Source organism: Gallus gallus, chromosome 1, assembly GCF_016699485.2.
Source record: "Gallus gallus isolate bGalGal1 chromosome 1, bGalGal1.mat.broiler.GRCg7b, whole genome shotgun sequence".
NCBI lineage: Eukaryota > Metazoa > Chordata > Aves > Galliformes > Phasianidae > Gallus > Gallus gallus.
This window is the reverse complement of record NC_052532.1, coordinates 21,939,595-21,952,982: the sequence shown is the minus strand read 5'-3', so window position 1 is coordinate 21,952,982 and position 13,388 is coordinate 21,939,595. Positions and strand designations below refer to the sequence as shown.

General features: G+C 36.3%; 1 protein-coding gene across 6 annotated transcripts in view; it reads right to left on the bottom strand.

Moving 5' to 3' along the window:
• POT1 (protection of telomeres 1) overlaps positions 1 to 13,388 on the bottom strand; it is a 67,261-nt gene that overhangs the window by 25,265 nt on the left and 28,608 nt on the right. For all 6 annotated transcript variants that reach the window (XM_025147065.3, XM_015280911.4, XM_025147062.3 and 3 more), the window contains 2 exon segments: positions 8,152 to 8,442; positions 5,016 to 5,171 (listed from right to left, as the gene is read on the bottom strand). In XM_025147065.3, the coding sequence (XP_025002833.2) occupies positions 5,016 to 5,171; positions 8,152 to 8,442 (447 nt within the window).

Here is a 13,388-nt window from a genome sequence, read left to right as displayed (position 1 = left end):
TCTAAAACTGCATGCTGAAATTAATGCAAAAGTAATGTTTCAGTACAATATTCAACTTCCCAAGATGCACGATCACTACAGAAATATTACTTTCTCCATCTGCATTTTATTAAATCACTTCTGAAGGCAGCATCATTTTTATATATTTCAGTATCACAAGTGTATTACAGAGATACATTATAATCAGCATTGTAAAATACTGAAAAAGGAAGGTCTAAATATAAACACAAAGTAAGATCTGACTGGGCGAGACAGACCTGCGTTTTCCACAAATTCCTTGAGGGGGCAGCATTGCTTACTCTTAACAGCAGCAAGCAACTACTGAGGGTACTACAGATAAAATACTACTGCCTTTCTGTTGTTTACTGAACGTCTGCACATCACAGCATACACTGTATACTTGTCTGAGACCAAATTGGAATCTAAATTAAAGCAAAATCCATGATTTAGAGAGTCATCACTAAAATCTAGTACAAAAGGAACTCAAATTATTTGACTCGACAGCAGTTCTATTTACAAACTATCTGCCTACTTCAGAGAAAAATTATTTCAAATGAAATTAAAACAGTAAGAAAAAAATCTGACAGTATTATAAAATATAGCAGTAATGATACCGTATTTACAGGACAATTCAAACATGACTACTTTAAAAATAGACATCAAACTAATGAAAATTAAAAAACAAGTCCCATACACAGTTCCCTGTAAGTACTCAACTTAAAAAAAACCCTTTTTAGCATAGCAAATTCTCACTATTTCCTCAAAACAAAGGGTTGCATTTACATTTAGTACTGGTGAACTCAGGAAAGTGATTTGTCACGGCAGCTAAATGCTGATGTTTCGTCACCAGTGTCTGTCCAGAGCTTGTCTTTATGCACAGGAATCACTTAAATTCATCTGAACTGATTTTAATATATATTTTATGGCAGATATTCAAGGTGATTTCTTTGTGATCATTTCATCCTATCAGCAGTTCAATTTCACTAATTGTGCACTTCTTGCATATGACAGGAAGCACAAACACTGTAATTGGGTGCAGTCCTTCACATCCAAGTAATACCACCAACTTAAATCCACGAAAAGGACAATGAAATTTCTGGAGAATCTAGGTTGGCTTCTTTTGTTTGTTTGTTTTGTTTTCTTTTTGAGTACAAAGACAGAATTAAAGAAAATACCACAGACAGGTCAAAGGAACGCCACCCAGGCCTGAAAAATATGAAGCTAGATATCACTGCTATGCACCTCTAAGTCACGGGTTAGAAATGTGACTCAGTCACTAAAAAAGCAAGCAAGACTTAGTCCAAAGCACCGTCAAAAAAGACTTGAGATTCTATACAGCTGGAGGAACAGCAGAAAATATTCAAAGTCTGCATCTGAACATACTCTGAACATACAGAACATTAACTACTGTCATGAAAGTGTAAAGACCAGGACCTTTAGGCATGCTCATTTTTATTATGCTAACTAGAAAACGTATGGTAAAACAAAATTGGCAATAGTAACCCATGAGAGGAATGCTTAGTACCACATATTACTGAATGACTATACATGAAAAAAATCTCTAACCAGCTGTGGACAACTGGACTCCTACTGTACACTGATGGATGGATCTCTGACACTCACTGTAACACTTAGTATCACAGAATTACAGAATGGTTTGGGTTGAAAGGACCTTAAAGATCATCTAGCTCTAACCCATGTGTTGTGGGCAGGGTTGCCACCCACTAGATCACCGATCTAGTATCTAGCAAAATACCACCAATGGAGAAATACATGTCACAGATCGAATTTTTGAGTAGTATAGTAAAATCTGCATGAATCCTGAGAACTTCTGGAAATGTAGGAATAAAAAAGACAGAAGAATAATGAAGTAAGACCTACAGGGAGAAACGGTACCCTGCAGAGCTAGCTGCAGGCTGGGGCTCCTAGAGAAAAACAGGAAAGCCTCATGCACTCAAGGTGCACAGAAGAGGGGAATTCTGGAAAAAGCAGTGAACACCATTCTCTCTGCTTAGCTGCAGCTCTATTTATGTCTTTCTGTCCCAGGAAATAATCTACTTCAGAGAGATGAGATTTCAGAAAATTCTGTTTGTGTTTTGCTAAGACAGCAAATACTGAAAAGTCACAACTTTTATTAGTACGAAGGGAGGCCAGTAGCAGGAGACAAAAAGTCCACTTACAGTATCAACTGTAGCATACCTTTAAAGAGACTTTAACAAATGATTGCTTTCTGACACTGTGTTCTTGGATTTACTATCAACTGCCTATAATATATAAACCAGTTTCTCTACACCGTGCATTGGTTATTTACAATGTTCTTGTCTGAGCATGTAACCTCCAGATACAATTTTAATGTAAGAACAAATAATTCAGATTGACTGTTTTCTTTTCTGCCCTTCTGCGGACTGAAAAACTGCATAAAATGTATTGTTCCTACATAAAACTTCATTTCAGAAGTGCAACTGTCATTGCAAATGGTACAACATGGGAGTGTAACCTAACAGTTCCTCAAGAACACACAGTAAAAAGGCAATTCTAAGTTACATTCAAATGCAGAAGAGATGGCTTAAAAATAGAGCACTTTTATTGTTTCCGAAACAATAAACTAGGATAACACTCAGTATGCAGTTTCTGTCCACGCTATTCTTGTGTTCACACTCAGAAGGTGGACATAGATGCAGTAAATTCCCACCAGTTCAATAGTGCATAAAAATGATTTTCTAAAAGTCTTTGTATAACAAAACTCTGACTGAAATAAGTATTATTCATTAAATTCTAACACGTCCACTTTTTGAGCATGATTAAGGACCCTCTGGATGGCATCCCTTCCTTCATCTGTGTCAACTGCACTACCCAGCTTGGTGTTATCAGTGTAACTGTATCCAGTTACACTGGATTCCACCGTCTAGGTCGCTGATAGAGATGTTGAGAACAATCCCAAGATTCACCTACGGCATACCACTCATCATCAACCTCCACCTGGAGTATAAAGTCACTGACCACAACTCTCTGACTACAACCATCCAAGCCCAGCCTTCAAATCCCTATCTCTACAACTTAGAGATAAAGATGTGGTGTGGAATCATGTCAAAGACTTTGCACAAGTTCAGGTAGAAAACATCAGTTGCCCTTCCTTTGTCCACTGATGCCATCACTCCATCATAGAAGGCCAAGAGATTGGTTAGGCTGGTGAAGTCATGCTGGCTATCATAGATAGCTCATCTCGCAAGTACTTTAACATCACTTCCATGAGGACCTGCTCCATGCTTTTCCAGGCAGAGATATGAGACATACCAGCCTGTAGTTCCCTGGCTCTTCCTTTCTCTTTCTTAGAAAATAGGAGTGATGTTTTCCCCTGGCCTGTCATGAGGGACTTTGCCTGACAGTCATGACTTTTTAAGTATGTAAGAGTAGTTCAGCAACCACAACAGCCAGCTCCTTCAGAACCCTGGGATGTATGCCATTCAGCCCCAGACTTGTATACATTCTGCCTCATGAGGGAGTCTCTGACTTGCTCTTTGCTTACAACAGGAGGGATATTGCTCCCCCAACCCCTGCCTAGAAGTTCCAGGACATGAGAAGTGTGGGAAGCCAGACTGCCTGTGAAGACTGAGGCAAAGAACTGGTTGAGTATGGCAGCATTCTCCATGCATATTAAAGCCAGTTCTCCTTTCTCATTTATCAAGGGGTACGCTCTCCTTTTCCTGTCTCTTCAGATCAATATAACTACAGAACATCATCTTGTTATTTTTTCTTGAAAAATTTCCTCAATCAGGAAAGCTTGGCTCTGCATGTTGAGACAGCATCCCCGTACTCTTCCCAGGCCACACGTCCCTAATTCTACTGCCCATACTATTCTTTCTTATTGCAGGCCCTTGCTCAGTCATTTCCGTTTCCTGTCTCATCTGCTTGATTTCTTACGCTGAGGGATGGAGATCTCCTGTGCTCTCAGAAAGGTGTTATTAAAGAGCTGCCAGCTCTGTTCCATTCCTATGTCCTTAAGGACAGTTTTCCAGAGGATCCCATTCAATAATTCCTTGAACAATCACAAGTTCATTCTCCTTTTCACCGTCCTGACTTCAATCCATATTCCTCAAAATCATGAATTCAACCATGGCACGGTCACTACAGCTGCCTCCAATCTTAACTTTTTAAATGATCTCCTCTGCAAAACATACTGCTTCACTGGAAAATTAGCATTTATATATAAAGTAAATGAAAACAGTTAGCAAAAGAAAAATTCTGGAAGATGACCTGTAGGTAATGAATTACTTCTGTGAGTAATTTTTGTTACAAATCTTTACACAAAGCCAAGTTATTTTGCTGACTGTCATTTACTTGAGCATTGTATGTCAGATTGATTTCATGTCTGCTGATAGCCCCAGCCTAAGAAATGTCTACCATGTACCTTTATTTTGTGGCAAACACTATCTTAAAAACTATGCTTGAGTAAAGAAGACAAGCCATAAAATTAAAGATGTATTTTTGGCTAATTTGCTGTATTTAGAAGCAAGGTGGCAGTATTGCTGAAGATCAAATACTTAATAATGTTGTTGTTTTCTCTATCTAAGCATAACCAACATTACAGACCCACTAAATGAAGACAGCACTGCAAGTTGCAGAAGTTTATAGAACAGATAAAATCTTCTATTCAGAATTACAGGCCTTTGGCAAAACTGTAAGTTCAACCCTTGTTTATATCATTTAAAAATAATTCTGAAACACAGAATACATTTTCAGAATGCACTACATACAGAGTATGCATGATATTACAATGTTTGGAGAGAACTGCTTAATTTGAAGAATTTCTTTCATGGCAATTTTAGGGTAATGAGGCTGTTTTACACGTGTTGAAGGAGTTTTGAATTCAAATAAAAAGTATGAGAAATACACTGAACAATAAAGAGCAATATTTGAGACTAAGAGCAGAACTGCATGGATACATTCTCTGAAGTGAGTTCCAGGCAGAAAATAGACCACAAATTGAGAATCGAAAACAATGAATTGTACATTACCTTAAGTGATTTTGCCAGTTGTACATGGTTGTCATAGACTAAAACATCCACTGTTAGATTTCGCAGATGATGAAGAAGAACTCTGTCTCCTTCTAATTCTTTTGCTTCCACAGGAACCTTCCATGTTGGGTAGGGGCATTTTGTGCCATCCCATACCTGCAGTCAAAACCAACTATTTCAATATATTCAAAATATTAATGCATAGGAATTCATACATATTGGTCCAACAGAAAATAAGACATCACAATACCAATGAGTTATGCCCTTCAGGTGGTGTGGGAAGAGAGACAGGGAAGGGTGAAGGCACCAAAGGTCAATTTTTAAAGGGTTTCTACCCCTTTCTGAATGTTTAACTGCTATGAATCAAAGGACACAAAGGAAAAGATCTAAGAAGCAGCAAAGCCATGTGTACATGCATGGAGAACAACTTATGGCTGAAATGCTCATGGCAAATCAAGAGATAAAAGGGAACATTATTTACAGTCAAAATGAACCGTAACATCATATTAATGTTCCCAAATAAGAGTGCAGTGTATTCTGAAGGACTCGGATAACGAGCTTGCACATGCTCCCACAGACTGAAACAAGCAAACAAACAAAAAAAGGCCTGTTATAAAACCATTTAAAACCACCTTTGCAAGAGATGCTGTCCTTTGCTGGAATTAGCCCAGCTTTTCCGGAACTGAGCTACAGAAACACAGATTTAGTGCTATAGGCATATGTTATGAAATTAGATGCTTAGTTTCCTACTGCTTTTCAAACTGGTTTTACTTGGGATACACTGGTAGTTCCACACTTGTAAGATGGACCTTACAAACTGACTGAAATAATGTGAATGTGCCCTGTCAGGTTAAAGCTTCCAACGTCCTTTGCAAGAGGAACTAATGGGGCTGACGTCAGGCTGTATTTTGGAACAACTTCTAAGCCAGTAAGTATTCTTTATAAGAAAAAAAAGCTCTTTGGAAAATTACGTGTTCTAATGTGTTTTTATTTATTTACTATTTTAAACTTATACAAGTAAGAGCATGGCTACTTCAGGAGCTTACCAGCTTCACTCTACTTAAATTGTAGATGAAAACACAGGAGCCATGACTTTCTATTAATTTCTCTGAATCTGCTAGTGCCACAGTTATAAACAGCTATCCTCATGCGTTCACTCTTTCCAACAGTAATCAAACAAACTCTGGATAAGAAACAACAAATACTTTCATCACTAGTCATGAACAAACAGGAATTACAGAATCGTTAGTGATGACATCTGATCACCACGTTGGAAGATGCTGAAACGGGAGGCACGATGTACCCGGCTTTCCTGACTCATTAAGGCCTTTCAGCAGAATATACTAATTGTATGACATAACATTGATAACTGACAGATAGAAGAATAGTAATAAAACCCTTATGAAATGGAGAAATGACAGCAGAGCTTCCAGTGTGAAGTCTCCTCTGATTTGAAAATAAAACTCATAAATAAATAACTGCCTTTTTACAATTCAAGCTTACCTTCACAAGACAAGCAACACAGTCTTCATGCCATGTCAGCTTAAGGAGCTGTGCTTATACAGAATAATTTACTGAGTGTAATATTAGAGGTTTATGCTATGGGTGATGCACAAAAATCACCAAAATTCATTTTAGTTATGTTTGAAGCAATCATACTAGTTGAGCTCAGTGCTTAAAACTGTCATTATACTCCACTGTATTATCAACTGTGAAAATAACTGTCATGGAATGACACAGTAAATGTACATCATTGTTATAAAACCTAAGAATAGAAAGTTGATAATGTATGATATTTAGTCATCAATCGATCTGAGCTTGTTGTGCTTTGTTTCTTTGTTTACTGAATCAACAAAATAATCAGACTTCTGTCTACAACATTTATAAAAAGGCTTCTCTTACAGCATTACCAATATATGTAAGGAAAGGACTTTGGCCTGTTTGAAATTAGCATCAGCACCTCAATGTTAATTATCATTTTTTTAGCTTGTTTGGTGTATTTTAATACAAATTTAAAGTGCTAAAAAAAAAAAAGGATATTGACAGAGGAATCAGTATGAGAAAAACTGATCTCGTGCTAGTGGATTTCATTTAGACTTTACTATCCTGAGTCCACACAGCTCTGCCCTGACAAGTTCATCTCCTTACTACACATAACTGACAAAATAGACTTCAAAACTTACAATGCAAAAAAGAGGACAAATAAATAATAGTTACTTAAAGTGCTCGTGCTTCTCCTTGCAAAGGTCATTTCAACACTGAACACACACTAATGAATGAGAATTAGGCCAGAAAGTTCTCAAATTTTACTGCAAGCCATTTGACAACCATTTCATAAGAGACAGTTCAATGGAAATACTTGCAACAGTTGCAAAGCATGTTACAGGATGACACTCAAGGTTTGTTTCTGTGTAGCACATCAGAAGAGTATTTCCTGCTTTAATAAGAGAAAAATGCAACTTCTTGTTTCTAAAAAGATTGTACCAGCACAGCTTAATACAGAAGTACCAAGTAATATTTTTATTCTCCATTTTATAGCTTCATAGCATGCTCTTCAATACTCACAGTTTAACAACTTAAAAAACTGAAAATAAATACAGAGGTATTTCAGAATAACATCAAATTGATGCATCGGGAGCTAAAGCAGGAAAAATAGGAAGAGCTATTTTATATTTAGCTGGTGTTAAGGAAAGTACTTGGAAAGTACTTTCCTGTTGTGTGGCACTTTAAATTCTATACTTTCATTAAGCAATGATCCCCCATAGTGCTTATGTGTAACGAAAAGAAGCCACCTAGAGCTCTAGAGAGTACTACATACTGAATTAGTTATATATAGTAATCTAGAAAAATGAGCAATAATTGCTACTGAGTAAAAAACACGGTTACAATTCAAAACTATTTCTCAACCTTAAGAAATCTTACAATATTTATCTAGAAATGTTTGTAGTACTTACCATCCATACCAATGCCATCTTAAAAAATTTTCAAAAGAAATAAATTAGATGAAAAAAAATTGAGATTCCTGTTTTGTCTCCACAGAAATAAGAGTAGAGAATCATACATTTCCTAAATCTACATTTCCTACATATTAATCCACATAATAATATAACATGTTACTTAAAGAAAATGAATCTACCTTTAGAAGAAAAGATGATCCATCCACTTTTGCCTTCCCTACCAGTTGACAAGTGAGATCGAAGAACATCATTGGCTTAACATCAGACAATTTTGCTTCTGGTCCAGAGACAGAAAGATTACTGGCTGCCCAAATACGTAATTCTTCTACTGTTTTCTGTTCTTCATCTACAAAAGTGTACACTTTGCTAGAGGCTCGAGGAACTACTGGCGCTCCTACAGTTCCATCAAATGTCAAGGATGCAAATCCTGCACTGGTAATTCCTTGCATTTGTCCATTGTATTCTCTGATCTACAAGAAAACATGAAAAAAAAAAAAAAGGTTGTACTTCACTGAAGTATGCTTATGCTTCTGTTTTATCATGTCCATAAATAATGGATCACTAATCATTTTCAGTCCTAGTGCCAATAGAAGACAAAATAAAAAGCAAATTAACACTAACAAGCAAGCCAAGCATATAAGAAGGAAGTTCTAACATCAAAAATGATTTTAAGAGGCAGACTAAAATCAGCATCAGTGCAGACTATTTCACTCACAAGTCTCAAAATCTTTTTAGCATCCAGAAATCTCAAACCTTGGTTTTCAACCGGATGTTTTGACCCATTCTCATAAAATTAAAGTTTGCTTATTGAAATACCATCCAGGTTTCTGATTATGTCATTTGTGAGACAAGCTAGCTTAAGATACCTACAGACAAACAAGTACTCTAGCACCAAAAAAAAGACATTTTAGAATTGTTATTAATATCAGAATTTATTGCTCAGAAACATGCTAGACAACTGAGCCTGCACCTGAACTTTCTATTAGATCCAGAGATGAATTTCACTGTAAGAGTCTGAAAGTTGTCACCAATTCTATTCACATGAAAAACATGCCCTGTTAGAGAAAAGAGTCAAACAAATTTCCAGTATTTCCTTATATTTTTTAGACAGTTTTCTCACATCAAGTATAGTCATCACAGTCCAAACAGGTTTGAATAATATGGTATGTTGATTACATTTTCTTGTACTTTAATATTGTACTCCTAGTATACGTATACCTTCAGCTGCACTGAAAAAGAGGCAGCAATGAACTAAAGAAGCAATTTGAAGACAATAAATAATCTGTGTGCTCATATGAATTAAGCCAGTTTCAACATGTTTAAATATAACAAGAAAATGAATTACAAAAACTGCAGACATCTTCCTACAAAAAGGTAAGAAGTCATATGGAAACAAAACAAATTTTAATGAAAATATGAAAAACACAGAGATACCAAGACTGATAATTATAACTTATCTTGTGTTATTTCTGTGAACTGCTGTGTTCAAAATATGAGATGAAATTTCTGTAGTAATTAAACACAAATTAAAGGAAACAACCAACAATACATTGCACATTTCATTTACCAGTTCAACAAACATGCTGTCCACAAAAACCATATGTACAAAGAATACATAGCTAAACCAGATTAAATAACTTCTGCTTTGGTTATCATTTAAAAACCAGCAGGTATTATGATGCTGTTTTAGAAATATTCTACAGAGAAAGTGGCACAGTATATTTGGGAAAATGTGGATAAAGTAATAAATTACTGCATTTTGGAAAAATCCCTAGGTGTTTAAGACAGGATTGGTAACTTGATCCAAAACGACTCAAAACAAAGATGTCAGAAGACATGCAAAATTCTAAGAAATTCTAATTATGGAAGAAGGCTAATTGTCCAGTGTTAATTCTTCTTGACCTTATTTATTATAGGACATAAACTTGTTTTCCTCTCTCGTTGTGCTTTACAACTTGACAGCTATGGTCAGAGCTGCCTAGGAATGAAGAGTGAGCATACAATTCTGCACTGGTCTCTCAGTACTTTCCAAAGTGCACCAGGTAGAAAGAGAAGGAACCAATGTTAATGGGACAATCTTGACTAAACTGAAAGAGAGAATACACTGAGATAAGGAAATCACTAGCCAAGTGCAGAGGTGAGTGCTCCTGAAAATAATGGCACACTGGTTTAAAGACCAGGGTTAGTAATATAATGGAACAAATGCTTTCTTAAGTATTACTGGGTTTAAAGAAAGTGATGCTCAAGAACAGAGATAGGATAGAACTAGCAGGGATATTAGAAAAGATGCGTGATTGAGTCCACTGTATTTATGAAGCAAGCTTCTTCTGTCTGATAATCAGATTGCCAAGTAACACTCCACTCTTGAAAAGCAAACAGCCTTGAAACTCACAAGCAAAACATATCTTATTCCATTGAACTGACTGACCTACATAGATGGTATAGTCACATGTATCATGGCTATAAAGTACTTTCGCTCAAAGAAGCCATGTGTTTCTGTGTATTCAAATACTGTGAAAACACAGTATTCAAATACTGTGAATCTGAACAGCTGAATATGCATTTGATAGAGAGGATTTTTTTTTTAATTGCTGTTTTCCTCCATCTAACTTTGAAGTTACAACACTAAAACTGTAAATCATAAGCATTCCAAAGTACTGGAATGACACAGTTGTTGCCTGTGTAAACACAATGCAGCTCATGATATAATTATTGTATGATACTCCACTCCATTATGCATATTTCTACAGAACATCTTCCTGTGCAGTGCATGACTGATAAGCCAGTGGTAACAAATGAGTGATGTGTAATGAAGAAGCTGTCATCTTTAATACTCCCATTTTATTTGTTGCACTAGCTGCAACCTAGGTAGAGAAGTCAAAGCATGAAAAGATAACACTAGCAATATTAAGAAACAGGTCAGAGAGTTAAGATTTTCATCTTTTTAATCGCAATTATTACAGGTTGTGTTATGCTGAGGAAGTAAACTAAGTAAAATTTATAATGAGAGGTCATCTCATTATGGTTCATCAATGTCGAAGAATTCAACTTGAGTTATAATTACGCAGGGTCTGAGCAGTAGAAGTATGCACTCATCACTGTATTAGATATCAATGAATACAGTGCTTTGAAAATGCAAAGTGCTCAGTAATGCTGTACATCCTGGAAAAAAGTCAACAGAAAATGTCCAGTGACTCTGCTAAATGACTGAAGGAGAATAAGCTGAACAAGATGAATGCTTAAAGTTATTCTGGTTTATTTCAATCTCTTTCCAATTCCCAAACACTGAAATAGAAAAAAAAACAGCAATTCACTTTACCAGGAGTGTGGAATAAGTTCTTGTTCAAGAATCATTCAGAGATAATAAGGAATATGAGAGAAAAATCAATGAGGAAATGAACAATTCTATCATCATGGCAGGGTCTGTCTAACAAGAAGAATGCAGAACACAAGCTAAAACTCAAAGTCAAGTGAGGATAAAATCATACAGATTTAGTCAGTAGCAGCTGGATGGCCATTCCCTCCATTTAGCAGCTCAAGTAGTAAGCATTAAGTCTAATTTATTAAGAGCATCCACAGTGAAGAAGAAAAAAAGGAACAGACTTGAAATAATTTCTTCTTTGCCGAAAGACAAAGGGGGACTAGAAAGACGCAGGCCTAGGTTTTATGGTAGGAGGCAAAAAAGATCCCCACACTGTCAGAGTACTGGCTATGGCTGATTATGGTACTATAATTCACTAAGCATTATAATTCATGAAACATAATCATTAGTAATCATAAAAATGTATTTCAGTAAATATTAACAGAAATGTAATTAAAACTGGACAATCATTCAACCCAGTTACCAAGACAATTAAAATATTCATTCTCTTAAACAAACACTGAGCAAATAAAATTATTCTCAACACAGAGTAACACCAACAGAATCTCCTCCAGGACCTTGCCAACACTTCTGCTACTATGAAGTAGCCCACATCAGCCATTTTTAAAATGTGTTTGCTATCAACATCAATTCCCCAGAAGTCTCTCAAAGCATTTCTGGGACACTGAAATGCGAATAGACACTGTAAAGAATATGTATATCTGTCCTCACTCGTAAACATAGCTGTGACAGGCTAGAGCCTCTGCTACTCTCAAATGCTTTCCATTTGGCAAGCTATGAGAGGGTGAAAAGGCCTGAAGACAAAAGGAAAAGACAGCGAATGAGGAATTGCAGGCATCATACTCAGAACTCTAATTAGAGTTTTTTGTTGTTGTTCATGTTTTTATTGAAAACTGTGTCACACAGCAATCATAAATCCTGAGGTGGCTGCAGTTGAAAGGGAAGAAGAGGTCACCCTACTCCCACATCTCCAAGCAGCTGTTGATAGGCTCCTACACCAGCTTTTTACCCGCTCAGATTGGAGAACAAAGTTTGCAAAGTTACTCTTATCTCAAGATACTCAAAACATGCCTGTCCAGAAAAATATAACTATTTAAACTGACTCTAGATCATTTTAAGTTAGTAAGTAATTAGACAAGCTGTTAAGCTTATGCATTTCAGGGGATATGGACTGTGGGCAGCTGGAAGTGTTGGGGCTGGAAACAACCTAAACTAGCTCAGCTGTGATGAAAAAAGCTGCGTGTGGGGAACATTAACAGACTTTGGAACATAATTGAAATACTGACACAATCCTGAAGAATGATTAATCAGTTGAGAAGTATTTCAGTTCAACACCCAGAAATCTGTTCCCAAATCAGGTGAACAATGAGGTTTTCTTGTTCATGCTTTATCAGTAGTTGAGCTGAAACACTGTTAGATTTACATAACAGAGATGAATACATAACACCTCCATGGAAGTGGACCTTTTAACCTGTACTTTCCAAGTCTCTAAAATAATCTGTTATTTACATACTGCCCATGCAATTTTTCAATTCTTTTAAGCAGCCTCTCTTCTACTTTCTCCTTTTTTTGTACACACACACACACCCCCACACCCACATATAAAACACAGAGTTTTACTTCAGATGCAAGGAACATGTTTCTACCTTCACTGAATTTCAGAAACCAGTATATCTGTAATGCTTACCCTACAGGATTCAGAGAGAATTTGAAATTAAGCATTAGGTTTTCCTATCAGAAAAATCAATGAACTTCCAAGACTGACAACACATCGGGTAGTGATAAGCAACACAAGCATCAAAACCTAATAATAGCTTAGTTCTACTTTAATTATACATGAAGAAGCCTTTAAAGAAGCTTTATACTAACCAGGAACAGGTTAGCTAGTTTCTGTCTCTATTTAGATATTTACAATATGCATGAACAAATAAGTCTCAAAACTGAAGATGATATTCAGGAGTTGACATTACCACCTGTAGAACACTTTTTTTGGTTGTTGCTCTTCTAAGAATTTGATGATTCATTTTGTTTTGG